Source organism: Bubalus kerabau, chromosome 18, assembly GCF_029407905.1.
Source record: "Bubalus kerabau isolate K-KA32 ecotype Philippines breed swamp buffalo chromosome 18, PCC_UOA_SB_1v2, whole genome shotgun sequence".
Classification (NCBI taxonomy): domain Eukaryota; kingdom Metazoa; phylum Chordata; class Mammalia; order Artiodactyla; family Bovidae; genus Bubalus; species Bubalus kerabau.
This window is the reverse complement of record NC_073641.1, coordinates 61,357,832-61,377,393: the sequence shown is the minus strand read 5'-3', so window position 1 is coordinate 61,377,393 and position 19,562 is coordinate 61,357,832. Positions and strand designations below refer to the sequence as shown.

The 19,562-nt window shown below is 39.9% G+C and overlaps 1 protein-coding gene across 1 annotated transcript in view; it reads right to left on the bottom strand.

The window, feature by feature from the left end:
• DNAH5 (dynein axonemal heavy chain 5) overlaps window positions 1-19,562 on the bottom strand; it is a 270,204-nt gene that overhangs the window by 44,092 nt on the left and 206,550 nt on the right. The window contains exons 66-69 of the mRNA XM_055554828.1: window positions 9,440-9,683; window positions 8,330-8,444; window positions 7,639-7,829; window positions 1,753-1,874 (exon numbers count right to left, since the gene is read on the bottom strand). Coding sequence (XP_055410803.1) covers window positions 1,753-1,874; window positions 7,639-7,829; window positions 8,330-8,444; window positions 9,440-9,683 — 672 coding nt within the window. The remainder of the gene's footprint in view (window positions 1-1,752; window positions 1,875-7,638; window positions 7,830-8,329; window positions 8,445-9,439; window positions 9,684-19,562) is intronic.

The following is a 19,562-nucleotide window of genomic DNA, read 5'->3' as shown; positions in this document are numbered from 1 at the left end:
AGCTATTTAACCCAAGAGAATAGCTTGCACCCAAATTACACGATCATCACCAGGCCTAAGCCAAAACATAAATATATAGCTCAAGCTTTCCGTCAACCTAAGCTGGCAAAGTCAAGGACCAACATTAGGACAAATACCATATGACATCATTTCTAAAGGCTTCCCTGGTGGCTCAGGTGGTAAAGAATCTGCCCACAATGCAGAAGACCTGGGTTCGATCCCTGGGTCGGGAAGATCCCCTAGAAAAGAGAATGGCTACCCACTCCAGTATTCTGGCCTGGAGAACCCCATGGACAGAGGAGACTGGCAGGATACAGTCCATGGGGTCCCCAAGAGTCAGACAGGACTGAGTGACTAGCAGACATATACACATCATTTCTAAAATGCGATACAAATAGATTTACTTATGAAACAGAAACAAACTCACAGACATAGAAAACAAATTTATGGTTACAAAAAAGGAAAGAGGGTAGGAGAGAGAGAAATCAGGGGTTTGGGATTAGCAGATATAAGCTTCTATATACAAAATAGATAAACAACAAGGTCCTACCATACAGCACAGGGAACTATATTCAATATCTTATAATAAACCCTAATAAGAAAGAATATAGTGTGTATGTGTGTGTCCATGTGTATATCTAAAACTAAATCACTTTTCTGTACACCAGAAAATAACATAACACTGTGAATCAACCATGTGTGAAAGTGAAAGTGTTAGTTGCTCAATTAAGTCCGACTCTGTGACCCTGTGGACTGTAGTTCATCAGGCTCCTCCTCTGTCCATGGGATTCTCCAGGCAAGAATACTGGAATGGGTATCCAGGGGATCTTCCAGACCCAGGGATCAAACCCAGGTCTCCTGCATTGCAGGCAGATTCTTTACCATCTGAGCCACCAGGAAAGCCCAATCATACATCAGTTTTAAAAAAGGACCAGTGTTTGGACATTTTCTGGTCAAAGCCTTCAATGTGCAGCTGAAGAAAGCAACCTTGCTATTCATGCAACTTCCTGCTGGTCATCAGATTTTCAAGAACCTGTTTCTTGACTTGTCCCAATTCAACTTTCCGTACCCAAGTGCCATAATTCCAATATACACACAATTCATCCAAAACTGGCTGTTTATGAAAGTACAACAACTTCTAGAAATAAAAGGTCAGGTGTTTGTGTTAGATTCATACCCAGATGCCTAGCTAAGGCAGTACAAACAAGGAAAGGAAGAAGAGAGAGACAGGAACTAGAGGCAAGAAAGGATATTTAGCATTCAAGGGCAGGTTGTTCCTATTTCTCGTCATTCAATCTATAGGAAGATGACAAAACTTCTTGACCATATCTAATCTCTCTCGCTCTCTTTTTTTTTTTTTTTTTTAGAGAAAAGCAATACTAGAGTTTCATTTTGAGTAGAAAAACAAAAAAAATATCGAAAATAGCATGATTTTATATTGTAAAAGCAATGTCTTAAACTAATTGAATCTGTTTTCCCACTGGTAGATCTCCAATTGGTGATACTGACGTATGGCCCAGGACAGCATTAGTTAAACTTCCTGGGCAACTAATTACTTCCTGGAGACCAGCCTGCCATGGGTGGAGTGTACTTTATCAGAATATGAATGAGCCATGAGGAAGGTCAAGCACTGGTCATTCCATTTTAGGAGTGACAGCAGCAAGAAATCTTTCTTTTCCCCAAACAGCCAGGGATAAATCAGGAAGCTGCCCACTGGGATATTATCATAAGTTTATTCAAAGCACAAGTTACCTGATCAAGGACATCAGAAAACTGCCTAAGTTTGCTGAGTTCCACCAAATTTAGCCAGGTCATGTCCAGGATCCATTTAGATGGTTTAGGAGGACAGGCTTTCAAGTCCAAGGAGGCACCACCTTTCAAGTTAAATATATTATGTTAATAAAATTTTGTTTCTGTACAAACAATATCTATAGTAAAAAAAAAACTTGCTGAAACTATTTTAATATCAATTCTTTTACTACCTTAACAATTATTTAAACTCAGAAATATAAATCATAGTGATGAACAAGCTTTAACATTTAATAAAGGAACAGATGGTTTCAGAAAAACACATTTAAGGATCAGTGATATAGGCCTGGATCCAGGTAAGTGATGCATTCTGTTTTAGCTACACCTGGCCAAGGTGTGTGACAAGTCAACTCATCCATCTGGGACTGTGTATTCAAATACATACAGTGGGAATAATGACACCAAGGTGTTTCCTGGTGGTTCAGACAGTAAAGAATCTCCCTGCAATGAGGGAGACCCAGGTTCGATCCCTGGGTCAGGAAGATTCCCTGGAGAAGGAAATGGTAACCCACTCCAGCACTCTTGCCTAGAGAATTCCATGGGCAGAGCAGCTTGGCAGGCTATAGTCCATGGGGTCACAAAGAGTCTAACATCACTAAGAGACTTAACACTTTCACTTTCACTTTAGGTGTTGTGATAATGACAGAAAATACATAAGGTGACTGTGAAGCACTCAAAACAGGATCAAGGACACAGCTGAGAGTCACTAAATGACCAGCTGTTGTCAGCATGAAGAGCTGCCAAATATTGATACAAGCTCATGTTAAGGATGAGTTTCACTATCAGATGGCATCACCGACTCAATGGACACGAGTATGAGCAAACTCCAGGAGATGGTGAATGACAAGGAAGCCTGGACGGCTGCAGTCCATGAGGTCGCAAAGAGTCAGACACGACTGACCAACTGAACAATAACATTTTAAGGAAGGAATTTATCTAGATTTGTTTGTAACACTACCTGTGTTTAAGAGATTCTCCTCTATGAACCAGTATATTATTTACATCCATGTTGAGCACATCCAAGGGCTCTGTGCTATGTCACTTATTCTTAATCAATCTACCCACAACAAACATTTCCGTTGGGTACTGGCTCCTATCTCTTTACTGATAATTCATCTAACCTCATATAACTCATACAACTCTCATAGCACCATCAAATAAATAAATGACAGCTTAAAATGTTACTGTGGTCCATCCCAGAAAAACTAAATGTGTGAACAATCATATTTTAAGTCAAAGCAAGAGCTAGCAAGTCTTCTATAGGATAAAATATACCATTTAATAAATAACATCTATTAAAATGCTTCAGGGAAAATATGCTCTAAGCATAATTCTTAAAAGGATATAACCAACCCATTTGGCTACAATCTTTTTTTGAACAGAGCAGGTCATAAACAAATAATAATACTCAAGATATTTATTGAGGCAATCTCTGCTTTATTCAGGTACCATCGACCCCATGAAATTGCTGTCTTTTGCCAAAGCCATCTTAGTAGACTTCCAAGGTAAGTGGAACAAGACGTAAGTGAAGTCATTTCAGTGAAAATATTAGCTCATAAAATCAAAACAGATTGCTTGAACACCAGGGAGCAGTTAAAGAACTAAGTACAATGGCACTGTGTTGAAAAATGTCACACCAATTTCCATGGAAAATGTCCATTTTCCAACAAACTGAAAAGAACAACGTATCCACCACATGGTTAGAGAAATGACTTTCATGGAAAAGAGGGTTCCTTGAAACCATAGCATTATTCATTGTTTAATAGAGGGTAATTCTGTCATGAATATCTTGGCTGCCTTGGAAGGGTACAATGGGCCACAAAGAATATTGTAGTGGAGGGTGGAGACATATTCCTGGGTAATATGGCACCAGATGAGATGGACTCTCAAAGAATGAACAGCTGGGATAGCAATAATTCAAAATAACTTCTAAAGATGATTGATAATTAAATCTTTATCATTAAACTTTGTAAAACTGAAACATGCTTATAATGATTCATACAAGCTGTACCACACAATCATGAAGTGACATCACTAAGGCAGACTGAGAAAGACCTCTGGACTCACCTTTTCCCATCTTAGAGATGAGTAAATTAAAAGATCAAAACACTATTGCTATCTAAACATTTTCAACTAAGTGATTTTAAAATCCTTACAGAGGGAGTTGATGTCTTTGGGCAGCTCTCACCAACATAGCTAACAAAAGGAAATCTTATGAAGCCCTGTGTCCTAAAGGAGCATAAGAAATAAGTTCTGAATGCAGGAAGTCCACAAAATCCTGTCCAGCCTAGGCAAGCCTCAGACAAATTGAAATAAACTAAAAAAATAAAGATAAAATAAGAAGGCCCATCATCTGCTGAGCATATTCTATGTTCCAGGGTTTATATAAATTGTGTGAATTCTCAATAATCCTATTATGTAGACATGACTATCCTTGCTTCATAGCCAAGGCAACTGAACCTTGAAAAGTTTAAATAACCTCCTCAAAACCACTTATCCCAAAGTGGCAAAGCCACTATTTTCCCTTAAATTCTTCCCAACTCTAAATTCCATGTTTGTTTTGATTATGCCAACTGTAACATACTTTACAGTATCTCAACCATTTCTGGATGTCAAGGTCAATGTCATTCCCATTGAGAAAGGCATCTTATGCCTGAATTGAGGACATCAGGAACAACTTTGCCATAGAAAACCCCATAAACTGAAGGGCCAGAGTCACTGAGGTCAGAAATCAGTGATATATAAAGGACTCACTGAAGAAGGCCACTCCTATACCTACACGTCTACCTAAGGTGATGTCTCTCCAGACTATTCATCTTCCATGTGCTCTGATTTAGGAAGCTTGGAACATAAAGAAACAAGGGCAAGTGTTCAAGGATTAGAGACAAAGAAGACACAGAAAGAGATATCATCCCAAAATCATACATTTCTAAATTTTCATGTCTAAATGATGAGTCTTCATTGCCATTACAAGCTATGTATGCATTGTTGTTCAGTCACTAAGTTGCATTTGACTCTTTGCGACCCCATAGACACCAGGATGTCAGGCTCTTCTGTCCTCCACTATCTACTGGAGCTTGCTCAGACTCATGTCCATTGAGTCACTGATGCCATCCAGCCATCTCATGCTCTATCATCCCCTTCTCCTCCTGCCTTCAATCTTTCCCAGCATCAGAGTCTTTTCTAATGAGTCAGTTCTCATCAGGTAGCCAAAATATTAGAGCTTCAGCAACAGTCCGTCAAATGAATATTCAGGATTGATTTCCTTTAGGATTGACTGGTTTGATCTCCTTGCTGCCTGAGGGACTCTCAAGAGTCTTCTCCAGCATCACAGTTTGAAAGCATTGATTCTTCAGTACTCAGCCTTCTTAATGATCCAACTCTCACATCCATACATGACAACTGGAAAAACCACAGCTTTGACTAGATGAACATTTGTCGGCAAAATGATGTCTCTGCTTTTTAGTATGCTGTCTAGGCTTGCCATAGCTTTCCTTCCAGGCATATGTATATCAATATGCATTGGTATGAATGTTAAGTGTGACTCTGACCTACACACTCCCATTGTGCCCTTCCCTTCTGCCCCTACAGGATCCTCTTCAAGTTCCTCTGCAAATCTACTCTCCATGTAGGTGAAGTCATGAAAATCCACCCCTTGACCAAAGATAAAGTTGTGTTTTATCTTTAAAGATATATCTCCAGGGACTTCCTTGGTGAGACTTTGAGCTCCCCATGCACGGACTGGGTCAATCCCTGGTAAGGGAACTAGATTCCACATGCCTTAACTAAGAGTTCACATGCTGCAACTAAGACCCAGTGCAGCCAAATAAATAAATATTTTTAAAAAAAAGTAAACCTTTCTTTAGAAATGTATAGCATTGGGTTAGACAAAAAGTTCATATGAGTTTTTCCCATAATGGAAAAACCCCAAAATATTTTTGGCCAGCTTGCCTGGAAAATTCCATGGACAGAGGAGCCTGGTGAGCCAGTCCATGGGGTCTCAAAGGGTCAGACACAACTATGGAACTAACTTTCACTTTCAATCAGTTCAGTTCAGTCGCTCAATCATGTCCGACTCTTTGCGACCCCGTGGACTGCAGCGCGCCAGGCCTCCCTCTCCATCACCAATTCCCAGAGCCTGCTCAATATTGGCTAGCCTAATAGATTGTTCAACCTGTGAACAATGCTGCAACAGACACAGAGGAAATATACATGGGATGAGTAGCATGGTCGCTCACCACTGCTCAGCCACCGTGTTTGCAGTGCTTTTCCTCCATCACATTGGAGACAGTACGAGGCTCCCTCCCAACAGAGGCAATGATGCCAGCTCCTCTTCCTTCGGCACTTCTCTAAATGTCCCGGAGGCCAGCACCCTCTGCTGCTCCAGGTCTTGGCTCACATGTCCATCTCTCAGGAGTCCCACTCCATTAGAAATCCCATTAAATAGCCCATTTAAAATGTTAACAAGCCCCCTCACTCCACATACTGTGTAACTCCCCATCTCCCTTATCCTTCTATTTCCCCCCCACCACAGTGTTTATTAGTTTCTCACATACTAAACAATTTACTTGCTTATTAAGTGTTCCAAGTGCCTATTCTGTGTCCTAGCACACAGAAGGTTCTCAATAAATATTCTCACAAGGACTTGCCTGCTGGTAGAGTGGATAAGAATCCGCCTGCCAATGCAGGGGACACGAGTTTGATTCCTGGTCCTGGAAGATCCCACATGCCACAGAGCAACTAAGCCCATGCTCCGTAACTACTGATCCCATGCCCTAGAGCCAGCAAGCTGCAGCCACTGAACTCATGTGCTGCAGCTACTGAAGCCTGTGCACCTAGAGCCTGTTCTCCGCAACAAGAGAGGCTGTCATAATAAGAAGCCTTCTCACCACAACAAAGAGTAGCCGCTGCTTCCTGCAACTAGGGAAAGCCCATGCAGAGCAACAAAGTGAAAGTGAAGTCGCTCAGTCATGTCCAATTCTTTGCAACCTCATGGACTGTAGCCTACCAGGCTCCGCTATCCATGGGATTCTCCAGGCAAGAGTACTGGAGTGGGTTGCCATTTCCTTCTCCAGGGGATTTTCCCAACCCAGGGATCAAACTTGGGTCTCCCACATTGTAGGCAGACGTTTTACCATCTGAGCCAACAGAGAAGTCCCTAGAGCAACAAAGACCCGGCACAAAATATATCTAGTCAAGGCTATGGTTTTTCCAGTGGTCATGGATGGATGTGAGAGTTGGACTGTGAAGAAAGCTGAGCACTGGAGAATTGATGCTTTTGAACTGTGGTGTTGGAGAAGACTCTTGAGAGTCCCTTGGACTGCAAGGAGATCCAACCAGTCCATTCTGAAGGAGATCAGCCCTGGGTGTTCTTTGGAAGGAATGATGCTAAAGCTGAAACTCCAGTACTTTGGCCACCTCATGCGAAGAGTTGACTCATTGGAAAAGATTCTGATGTTGGGAGGGATTGGGGGCAAGAGGAGAAGGGGACGACAGAGAATGAGATGGCTGGATGGCATCACCGACTCAATGGACATGAGTTTGAGTGAACTCCGGGAGTTGGTGATGGACAGGGAGGCCTGGCATGCTGCAATTCATGGGGTCGCAAAGAGTCGGACACAACTGAGAGACTGAACTGAACTGATAAATTTTTTAAATACAATAAATAAAATTTTTTTAATTTCATGCAATAAATGAACAAATAAATTATCTCTCATACGTGTAATCTTCAATGAAATGCAAGGAAACTACTACTAAAACATACATACGACCCTCACAATAATCCGTACAACTGCACCCGTGCACAATGCTTTCTAGTCTTATACTGACCTTTAATAAGGGTGAGAAACTCTTCATGCTTGACTCGGTTCCTCTGGATGTCAATCTTCAGGGTAAGCAGCAGCGTGAACAGGAATTTGTGCTCTTCATACAACCCCCGGGCTGTGTACTTAAAAACCTCGTAGGTCATGTGCTCAATGATATTAGCGATCCTCTTGCTTGTAATTGGGCTCTTGACAGACCTGGAGGAGACAGCATTTAAATCAGGTTTAGCCCACTGCCCTTTTCAATTGTTCTTAAAAACAACGTCTTTCATGGAAAACAAGTAACTCTGGAGGACCAATTCTTGTTTTATATGCATCATTAGTAAGCCTCCTAAATCTGAAATAACAAGCATTCTCTCAACATGAAATAACATAAGAGAATCCTTCACATCGTCTGAATAAAATTTTACCCACCAAACATTATCACTCACAACAACATCTGGGGAATTTTCTTGTTAAGTAGAAACTTGTGAACCCAAAGGAATCAATCAATGGATGAATAGTTGGTAGAACTTTCTCTGAGCATAAAATAACAAATGAGAATAATTTGTTAACATACTGGTAATTACGCTCAATTTAGATTAAAAAAGAAGAAGATGCTTAGTAGCAAAGTGGGTGGGGGGGGAGTTATCAACATAATATCATCATTCTATCCCACAGATAGCGAATTCAGCTTGGCTTCCTGAGTACAGACATACCTGGCCAAGGAAAGGTCAAACAAGCCAAGAAACTGGCGGAGCGAAGTCTGATACATCTCATTAACCAAGCGCATCTCCGTGATGAGAAAGTAGAGGATGCTACCCCGGGTGGCAACTGAAAGACAAAGACCAAGGTTGCACTTGCGATGAGGGTGGACAACAAATGATCCGTGCACAGATCAGTCTGAATGCTAAATGAAAACAACAACGCTCATAGTCTTAGCAATGACTATCTTCCAGCAATGGGCATCTAGAGCAATGTCATCATATACATTTAATTCTTCTTTATAAGCTCTGTACAAGTAGTCTGCTGTTAGCCCTCATTAAGTAATACTTTCCATTGTAGAATCTCTAGATCCCTTATAAATACATTTTATTACATTTTCTCATAGGTAGAGAAGACAACTGGTGGGACAGCACAGGTTGTAACACCCAGCAAATAGCGTAGGCACTGTAAGGACCTCGTTCTTAAGCTCCATGAAGAAGCCCTGACTATCCCTGGCCTCAAGTTGGCAAACCAAGGCATCACAGAGATGATGCTCCTGACTGTCCACCAGTAGTAGATATTGTTTCCATTATTTTTCCAGAAGGCATGATAAATTACTAAAGGAAATTGAATTCTTTTAGCAGGTTCCCTTTATAACCCATAAACAACACTGATTTGTTGTTTCATGGATAAGACTGAAGAGTTCCCATGAGACCAGAGAACTACCTTCCTATTAGGAAGACTACAAACAAAACACAGGCTTATTGTTACCAATGATAAACAACTAATAAATGGCCCACAAACGCAGCATGAATTACTCAGACTTCATTAATTTGCAGTCAAATGTCCTCAAAAAGCTCTCCTCCTAACTTTCTGGTTGAAAAATAAGTTCACAGGAACCTTAAGGAATTCGCCAATAACATGAATTATACGCGCTTAGAAAATTTATACCATCATAAAATTTCTTCATCTCAATTTTGCTGAATATTTAAAGAAATGGCATAAAACATAAATGGCCACCCCACACCGCATAGTCGTTTTCATAACATCCTTACTTCGATTTCTCTAATTCTCATTTCTCGCTTCATTTTCCTGTGACATTTGTCTTTCATTACCAAACTCACCGGGTCTATATTCCTCCCGGGCTGAGTTAATTTGAATTTCTGTCTCAGCTGAAATTTCCAGCTTCTGTGTCACCTCCTCAGCTGTCTTTTTTGTCTTACTCAACATAAGGATGAGACTCTCGTCTTCCACCAGGGACCCCTGAGTGCTGGTTAGACGGTAAAGCAAATTATCTTCCAGCTCCTTCATCTTCCTTTTGTTTGCAGTTACATCTTCCATGAGATGAGTTCTTTCTTTCTCCAATTCCTGTTAATTTGCATAAATATATTTTCTTCCTTAATTAACAACTATCATTTAGCCATTCCTTAAAAAGTTTACCTATTGGGCTTTCTCGAGTTCCTGCACTGTAGTTATCATATTTGACTGCAGGAAATACAGACATCAAAATCAGAGATGAATTCATAGAGGAAAGAGTTGGTGGCAAGCAACATAAAAATGTGCTAAAAATATTACCAATGCTAACAATTTGCCATCTATTTATTTCCTAAAGTCAACTCAGCTTTAAGTGACTTTTGTGATCATATTTATTCCTGTTTTGGTGAAACTGAAATTTGTTTGAATATAACATATCCAGCTCAAATTAAATACATTTATCTCTGCTTAGTTTCTTGCTTAAAAGAGCTCTATTGTCATTTGAATGAATTTATTTTCAACTTGCCTGTTGAAATAGTTCCAACTCTGTGAAGAGCAAGTGTCCAAAAGTTAGGCAGGCAAACTGTGCTGTTACTGCGGGTACGTATAAATTGAAAAATCATCTCGACTTGAAAAGGAAAGATGCTGTTCTCTTAAAGAGAAGGGAAGTCCTGAATCCTTCCCGAAAAACCTTTGTGGGAAGCTGGGGAGAAAATGGCTTTGGGAGATTATTGTCCTGATTGGCTATTTCTTCCTTATAGAGAGTTTGGAGAAAGAGAGATGGTGAAAGAGAAGGAAAGAAAAGATGGCGTTGGTGAGGGTGGAGGAAGGAGGAAATGGCCATGACAAAGCAGAGACAATATGCTTCAGGCACCAGGTCAAACCCATACATGAAAGTCAAATTGTTTCATGAGCGATTCTAACTGGAGGTTAATAAAAGAATCAAAAAAGGAAAAGATGATGAGAACACAGAAATTAAAATCTTCAAAGAAGGACTTCCCTGGGGGTTCAAAACCGCAGAGGGCATGCACGTCCACTGCAGGGGACAAGGGTTTGATCCCTGGTCGGGGAACTATGATCCCACATGCCTTGTGGTATGGCCAAAAAAGATTTTTTTTAATAAAAATTAAGTAGTCAATCTGCATCAATGAGAAACCCAAGAATAAGATATCAAAAATTAAAATAAAATTTAAAGAGAAAAATATGCATCTGCAAGTCTGCTTGAAGACCTTTCTAAATATAGTGTCCATTGACAAGGTGCCTACCTATGCTTAGCTGCATCACTAAAGAAGCTATGCACATTTCAGTGTAAATACAATTTGGGAAAACTAGGATTAAATGCAGGTGCCTTGAATGGGAAAGCACTGTCAGCAGTTCAGGTCCAGCTACCAGGCATGTGGTACCAAGCTCACGTTGACAGAGTGGCTTCAGAAAGGTCCATACTCAATTAGGTATTCTAGAATGACTCAGCAGGTTTTGTAGATTCTATATCCTACCTAGAAAACTAGAAATCTAAAGCTTTACACAGCGATGAATCATATGAAAACATATAAAACATAATGAGACTATTCACTAATGACATGACTATTTACTTTATAATATAACACACAATTTACTTAATAGTTATGCTCCAAGGAATTTTCAGTTCATTGATACATTCTCCAGCTCTTAGTACAATGCCGGTATATGGTCAGCTCTCAATACTGCAGAATGAATGATTAATCACTCTACCCCTTTTTCAAACTGATAAACTGAAACATGTTAGTTACCAGAAAATCTAGTCATGTCTTAGTGCCGGAAATACAGACATGAAAATTCTGCCTTTGTAACAAAAACCATAAAGTTACAAATAAAGGTCCTGATAACAAAAATGTATACAGACAAAGAGCAAAGAGCACTGGCCTCTGCTTTACAGTCCAGCTAGTTATTCACCATTTAAACAATTAGGTGTCTGGGACCCTACCAGACTCCCAACTCATGCTCTAAGCACAGTGAGTTAGGTCTAGAATATTCTAGAAAAGAAAAATTCTCTCCAAAAGCAAAACAAATGCTCCTTAACTAAACAAACTTGTATCAATTCTTAATTCTTTGAGATATAGCAATGTAATTAAGACTTACTTATCTTTGCTTCCATATGCTATTTGGTTACATTTGAAAGCTTTCTTACCAGTCATTTTAATTCATTTATTCACTAGATAAGAATCGCAAATTTGAGCTTCTGTAGAAATTAGTACAAACAAGTGACATTTAATGACTACTATAAAAATCATTTCCATAAATAGTTACAATAAATGCACTTGCAATATGGTCACACTAGGAAATAAAGTGATAATAAAATTAAATGGAAATAATTCAAATATTATTATTGCCATATTCCTAAATTTTATGTACTCTCGTTATCATTTCTGAGTCCCTAGAGGTATGGACTCTAGAGATAAGTCCCTAGAGGACTCTAAAAGTCCTCGCCTGAAGACAGGTAAGAAAAGGAAAGCAAAGCAGTGGGAAGAGTGAGGATTTTTACATCAAGAAGACTTGTTTCAGTTCTAACTCCCAGGATTTACTAACTGCATGACCTTCACCATGTTACATAAGTCTATATGCCTCAGTTTCTTCATCTGCAAAATGTACATAAATCAGCTCAGAGAGAGATTGTGCGTGTATCACCAGCAGAGTAGCTGAAACCAGTGCCTACATCACAATAGCTGCTCGGAATATGTCTCTTATCCTCCACCCTCTCCCTTGATTCATTTCCAGCATGGATTTTTCAGATGCAGTGTAACATTTATTTGGAAATCAGTAGTTTGAAAATAAAATAAGTCGATACAAAATAAATCACATTTGCAAATGTCACATATCATAAAAGCACAGTAAAGTAGTTGAAATGGGAATTTTAAAAAGGAGAACATTCTAATCTTCCACTTATAATGCTAAGGATTCATGTATTCCTGTCTGCTGGAGATAGACCATCAAATCCCAAAACTGCACCAAGTCTTATTGAGTCTTCCTACAAAGTAATTTTTTTTCTGCCCATTTTTTTTCCAATTACACACTAAGTCTTACTGAGTCTTCCTACAAAGTTAATTTTTCTTCTGCCCATTTTTTTTCCAATTACACAGCAATTGCCATAATTTAGGTTTTAACTTTTGCTTGGAGGACTGCTCTAACCATGACTGGTCTCCCTGCTGATCTTTTGTTGTCATCACCCCATTTTCTGCCCCAAGTCATTGAGGGATTTCCCTTTACTATTTGTCCAAAATTTTCAACATAGTTTATAAAACCTGTTACAATCTACATTTCCAATCTCATCTCCCCTTGAGAACTATGGGATTGAGACTAAAATTATGCTCCATGTTGCTTATGAAAACCATTATTAATAAACATAGTTCTTAGTAACGCATACAGTAAGGTGCAAAATTACTCCATCTCTGATTTTATTTTTTTTAATTTTATTTTATTTTTAAACTTTACATAATTGTATTAGTTTTACCAAATATCAAAATGAATCCACCAAGAGTTAAGTAAAAGTTTAAAATTTATTGAGATGGTTGTGTTCTATTTAATATCATTAACAACACTAATTAAATAAAATTGTCAATTAAAGTAATGCTTATCTTCCTAAAGGATTAAAAAAAGGCTAAGAAGTACATTTCCCCCATAGTTTGATACTGATGAAATAATCTACTTTAAAGTAAATACTACAACCTAAAGTAACATTTGGAATTACAAAATCAAACTATTCACTATAAAATAAAATTTTAAAAATAAATAAATAAATAAATACCACCCCAGTTGCCAAACATTAGACTAGAACAACAGAGGACAAGGAAAGATATCTCTGAAAAAACAGAATTGCTGTTTGCTTTCCATGAGATTTTTCAGTGGAAAACCTACTTTGGGGTAAAGTTTTAGGCATATTTTCATTTGTATGATTGATTTAACACAGTTCTGTTGAACTACAACTTTATTTCCAAATACTTTTCTTCTTCAAATTAATATGTAGGGGAGAATTAAGCAAAATAATTTTGTCTATAAGCATTTTTCCCAACAAAGGGATTATCTCTTAACACACAGACAGACAGACAACAGACACACACACAGAGAACAGTAAACATTTGTGTTATGTATTCTTTATATTAAGGGCGTCCCTGGAGGCTCAAATGGTAAAGAAACTGCCTGCAATGCAGGAGACCTGAGTCCGATCCCTGAATCAGGAAGATTCCCTTCTCCACAGGATGTATTCTTTATATTAAGGCTAAAACAAAAAATGTTATGTAAACTGTGATAATGTGAAAAGGATTCCCAAATTGAGTAAGAAAGTACAGTAGTGATTCAGCGCAAGTTCAGGAAATGTACTATTAATTAATTAAATGATCAAAACTTAAGTGGCTTAGGGGCTTCCCTGGTGGCTCAGTGGTAAAGAAATCTGTCAGTGCAGGAGACATGGGTTCAAATCCCTGACTCGAGAAGATCCCACATGCCGTGCAGCAACTAAGTCCATGTGCCAAAACTATTGAGCCTGTGCTCTAGAGCCCAGGAGCTACAACTACAGACCCCACACACCGCAACAGCTGAAACCCGTGTGCCCTAGAGCCCGTGTTCCACATCAAGAGAAGCCATCAAAGTGAGAAGCCCGAGCACCGCAACTAGAGAGCAGCCCCCACCTGCCGCAACTAGAGAAGAGCCCACACAGCAACAAAGATCCAGCATTGCCAAAAATAATAAATAAAGAATTTTTTTTAATTGAGTGGCTCAATGAAGATACAAATGAAAACAAAAATTCTTTGTGGACATAAAATTCATCTATCACCAGAGTTTTGAAAACAATCAAAGGAAATAGATGGCAGCCTTCACAGTTCTCATTTTAAGGTATCACTCAGGCTTTCATTCCCAAAGATTCTTCTCTCTGTACCTTGCACTGGTAATTAAAATGAAAGGTTAAACAACTGAACTCAGATTTATTTGTTTCTCCACCAAATGAGCTGGTGATAACAATGTCTATTTAGTGTCTTTATTAAGTTATTTTTCACGTCAGTTCCACCAAGTTCAGGTCCTTCTACGTCCAAAAGAATTATATCACACACCTGTTTGCTCATCTGAAATTCTGAACAATGATGACCCTTGAGGCTTTGCATTGTATGGCCAGTAGAGGTTGTTAACTGATATGAATATTTCTCTCCAAGGAGTATATAGTTCTCTTTGAGTTTCTGTCTTATCCTCTAGGATCAAGATGAGAGAGACCCTAAGAGAATGGGTTTCTTTAAAGGAAAGTTTCTGGAGGGCTACTGGTTTGCTGCCTGTTTAAAAAGGTCTCGATACATCACCTTCTGGTGACAACAAGAAGCTGTCTAAATCTACTCACAAGAACAACATCGGATCAACAATTATACAGGACTTTGATGTGAACTTGGACAGCCCATGCATTTAAAAAGACTTCCGTGAAGCACAGAGAAAATCATAAAGTTGCTTAAAAATCTGCCTTCCTTCCATTCATATGCTCTATGGTTTCCATTTGTTTCTTAAGTAAAAAAACCTGAGGGTCTGACAGGCTGGACAGCAGAGCATTCATGAGACCAGATCCTGTGTGATAATAAGACTCCTCCTCACTGCCTATATTCCCAGAACACTGGACAGCTGGTGAATTTATGGACTCAAAGACAAATGGCCTTTCCCTTGCATCCTAAGTTACTGTTCCAAGCCTCCTTTCACCAGAAGGATCAACAGAACAGTAAAGGCATAACTCATCCTGACTGAAGAAGTTTACCACTGGTTTCAATGTTTCCCCACATTTAGGGAATTTCTTAGATGCTTTCCAACATCAACCTCATACCTATGGGATTTTCTTAACTTCCAATAGCCCCCTCCTTGGCTCAATAGCATTTAATATTGACATTTTTACAATCATTCAAAAAGTGATCACTGTAAGAGAGACTGCACTGTTGCTAAAGTCAAAGAAATAATTTAAATAGGCACAAGACATAAGCTCTTATCAACTGAGTCACTAGATGATAAAAAATTCCCTGAAAGTACTGGAGATCAACTTAGACCCACTTGCTCAGGCTGCAAAGATTTAGCAGAGTGAGCAGATTCAGGGACACAGTGGGCAGAACAGATGCTGCAAAAGGAAAGGCTTCAGGCAGAAAGCAGGCTACTTAAAATCCAGCACAATTAAGTCCAGCAGCTCAGAGCCAAAGAACTGATGCTTTCAAACTGTGGTGCTGTAGAAGACTCTTGAGAGTCCCTTGGACAGCAAGGAGATAAAACCAGTTAATCTAAAGGAAATCAACCATGAATATTCACTGGAAAGACTGATGCTGAAGCTCCAATACTTTGGCCACCTGATGCAAAGAGATGGCTCATTGAAAAACATCCTGATGCTGGGAAAGGTTGAAGGCAAGAGGAGAAGGGGGCAACAGAGGATGAGATGGTTGGATGGCATCACTGACTCAATGGATTATGAGTTTGAGGAAACTCCAGGAGTTAGTGAAGGAGAGGGAAGCCTGGCGTGCTACAGTCCACGAGGTCACAAAGATTTGGACATGACTGAGTGACTGAACAATAGCAACAATGAAGCTCACTTCTTGCATAAGACTTTGCTTTAGAGAAAAGAAAATAGCAATTACACATTGTATTATACTGTGGTTCAGGGTAAGATGGCCCTCCATTATTATAACAGAAAGAGTGTCACATTACTCTGACCACACTTCTGTAAGAATCATTTACTGTGAGCCAGGAATGAACTCTGATAATGAGATGATGGTAAGAGAATGAAGTGTCAAGACACTTCCAGCTTTCCCAGGAAGTAAGGAAAAGTCTGGCCTGGGATCCTTACTGGCTTTCCAAGACTGTTCAAAGTCTTCCAGTGAGTTAAAGCACTCCTTACTTCATTTTAAACCTCTGCTGCCACAATTAACGATTCAGTCCTGGAGTTGTTTTGTTGCAACTAAAAATCTGGGAAAACAAATTATTTTTTTCCCAAGGAGACTGCATTCATCTCAGCTGAACAGAAAAAAAGTTGAGGACAAGGATATTATTCAAAGTACCATCAAAGATCCTTAACCTCCTGAAGCCAACACCACAGGTAAAAGTAGAGCCTGTGTATAAAACAGACAACTAACACGACCCTCAGAGAAGGCAATGGCACCCCACCCCAGTACTCTTGCCTGGAAAATCCCATGGATGGAGGAGCCTGGTAGGCTGCAGTCCATGGGGTCACTAAGAGTCGGACACGACTGAGTGACTTCACTTTCACTTTTCACTTTCTTGCATTGAAAAAGGAAATGGCAACCCACTCCAGGATTTTTGCCTGGAGAATCCCAGGGACCAGGGAGCCTGGTGGGCTGCCGTCTATTGGGTCGCACAGAGTCAGACACGACTGAAGCAACAGCACCAGCAGCAGCAACGAGACCCTACTACAGAGCACAGGAAACTCTGCTCAGCGCTCTGTGGTGACCTGAATGGGAAGGGAATCCAAAAGAGAGGGGATATATGTATATGTTTATGTATATGTGTACTCACTTGCTCAGTCATGTCCAACTCTTTCCGACTGTAGCCCACCAGGCTTCTCTGTCCATGGAATTTTCCAGGCAAGAATACTAGAGTGGGTTGCCATTTCCTACTCCAGAGGATCTTCCCTGACTCAAGGATTGAACCCACGTCTCTTGCATCTCCTGCATTGGCAGGCAGAGTCTTCACCACTGTGCTACCTGGGACGTCCATGTATATGATTATGCATATGCATAGCTGATTCACTTTGCTGTACAGCAAAAGGTATACTGTAGAGCAACTCTTGATGTTGTTGTTTAGTTGCTAAGTCATATCGGACTCTTTTGCAACCCCATGGACTGTAGCCCACCAAGTTCCTCTGTCCACAGGATTTCCCAGGCAAGAATGCTGGAGTGGGTTGTCATTTCCTTCTCCAGGGCATCTTCCTGACCCAGGGATCGAACCTGCATCTCCTGAATGGACAGATGGATTCTTTACCACTGAGCCACCAGGGAAGCCTGTAAAGCAACTATACTCCTATAAAAATTAAAGGAAGGAAGAAAGAATGGAAATAAGAAAGAATGGGAGGAAGGAAGGAAGAGAGGGAGGTAGGTAAGTAGATAGATAGACAGACAGACAGATACAGGTAATTAATATTATCCTGAAGACCCTCAAGGATGCCCAGGCTCCACAGGCCTTGTTGTTGATTAAGAATCCTAGTCCTTTCTGAAGTGAGGCTGCGTCAGCACTAAACTACTTCAACCATCTCAACTGAGACTCCAAAAATAAACAACTACATATTTGGAAGGCTGTTATTCCAGTCTGTGGTAGGAACTCTAGCATCAGTTCCTACCGCATGGAGGTCACCAACCATGTGAATTGATGAAACTGGATTAAACCCTCTTAATGCAACTTCCAACTACATAACTCTATGATCTGTGTACCATAAATTAAAAATAAACAGAAAAGTGAAATTCAAAGTGTTAAGTCACTCAGTTGATTCTGATTCTCTGTGATGGCATTTAACTGTAGCCAACCAGATGCCTCTGTCCATGGATTTCCCAAGCTAGAATACTGGAATGGGTTACCATTTCCTCCTTCAGGGGATCTTCCCAACCCAGGGATTGAATCTTTGTTCTCCTGCATTGATGGCAGATTGCTTACTGTCTGAGCCACCAGGGATTTTTTAAATAAATAGAGAAGATTCATAGAAAAGGAAGAGGGGAAGGAGAGAGAGAAAAATATATATGCAAGGAAGGGCTCAGAGGAGCACGCATGGTGAGACATAGAGAAGAGGTAATACAGAAAGGGAGGGGCAGATTCCAAATATTTTGCCAATAGTTTTAACCTAAATAAATCTTCAGGTCAGTGTGGATGGGGGGCATAAATTAAACTGAACTCCTCATGGATATCTAACTCAAGAAGAAAATCAATAGCAACTTTCAGAGTTCACACAGCTTCGTCGACAGAGTCCCATTAAAACCCTCCAGATTTCTTTCCTTACAGCTCAAATGTTCCCTGGAGAAAATGCTGATTCAGAACAAGGAAGTTTATAAATTGTTGGCCATTTCTCATTGAGAGAAAACAGACACAGAATTATGCTTAGAGCGAAATGAAGCCAGTAGCCTTCACAAGTTCCACAGTGAAATCCAGGGTAACAAACTTGCCTTCTTGCAAGATACAGCAAGCACTCTTGGCTAACAAATAAGAATTGGCAATGCTGTGCTATCTGGGTACAATGTTTCAATTTTATATTCCAAAAGCATAATAATGAATCAAATGAAATAAAAACTTAGACATATACTGTGTGTGTGCATGTGTGTATGTGTGGTGAGTCGTGTCTGATTCTTTGCAACCATGTGGACTGCAGCCTTCGAGACTCCTCTGTCCATGGAATTCTCCAGGCAAGAATACTGGAGTGGGTCACCATTTCCTCCTGCAGGGGATCTTCCTGACCCAGGGATCAAACCCGTATCTCCTGCATCAGCAGGTGGATTCTTTACCACTGTGCCACCTGGGAAACCCCAGACATACACTAGAAAGCTAAAACTCAACAGGTGACTAGAACCAGGAACAGAACAAACTTCAGAAAATTTAAGGAGTGTAAAACCAGAACCGTGATGCTGAAAATGAGACATATATTGTCATAGTTACATCATTCCCCTATATAAAATCAATTGATGATATATGTTATTTATGTGATACAGATGCAATGTACTGGATAGATAATTGGTTACTTGTTATTAAAGACACTTGAAAATGAATAATGGAAGAAACACAGGAATTAAAAGGGGAGACTCAATCCCATCACGATGTTCATCTTATTTTTGTCAATGAAAGAATCATAATGCGATGCAGAAAGGGGGAGGGTCGCACTCTGTGTTGTGTTTAGTTGCTCAGTCACGTCTGACTCATTGTGACCCCATGGACTGTAGCCTGCCAGGCTCCTCCTGTCCATGGGGATTCTCCAGGAAAGAATACTGGAGTGAGCTCCCATGCCCTCCTTCAGGG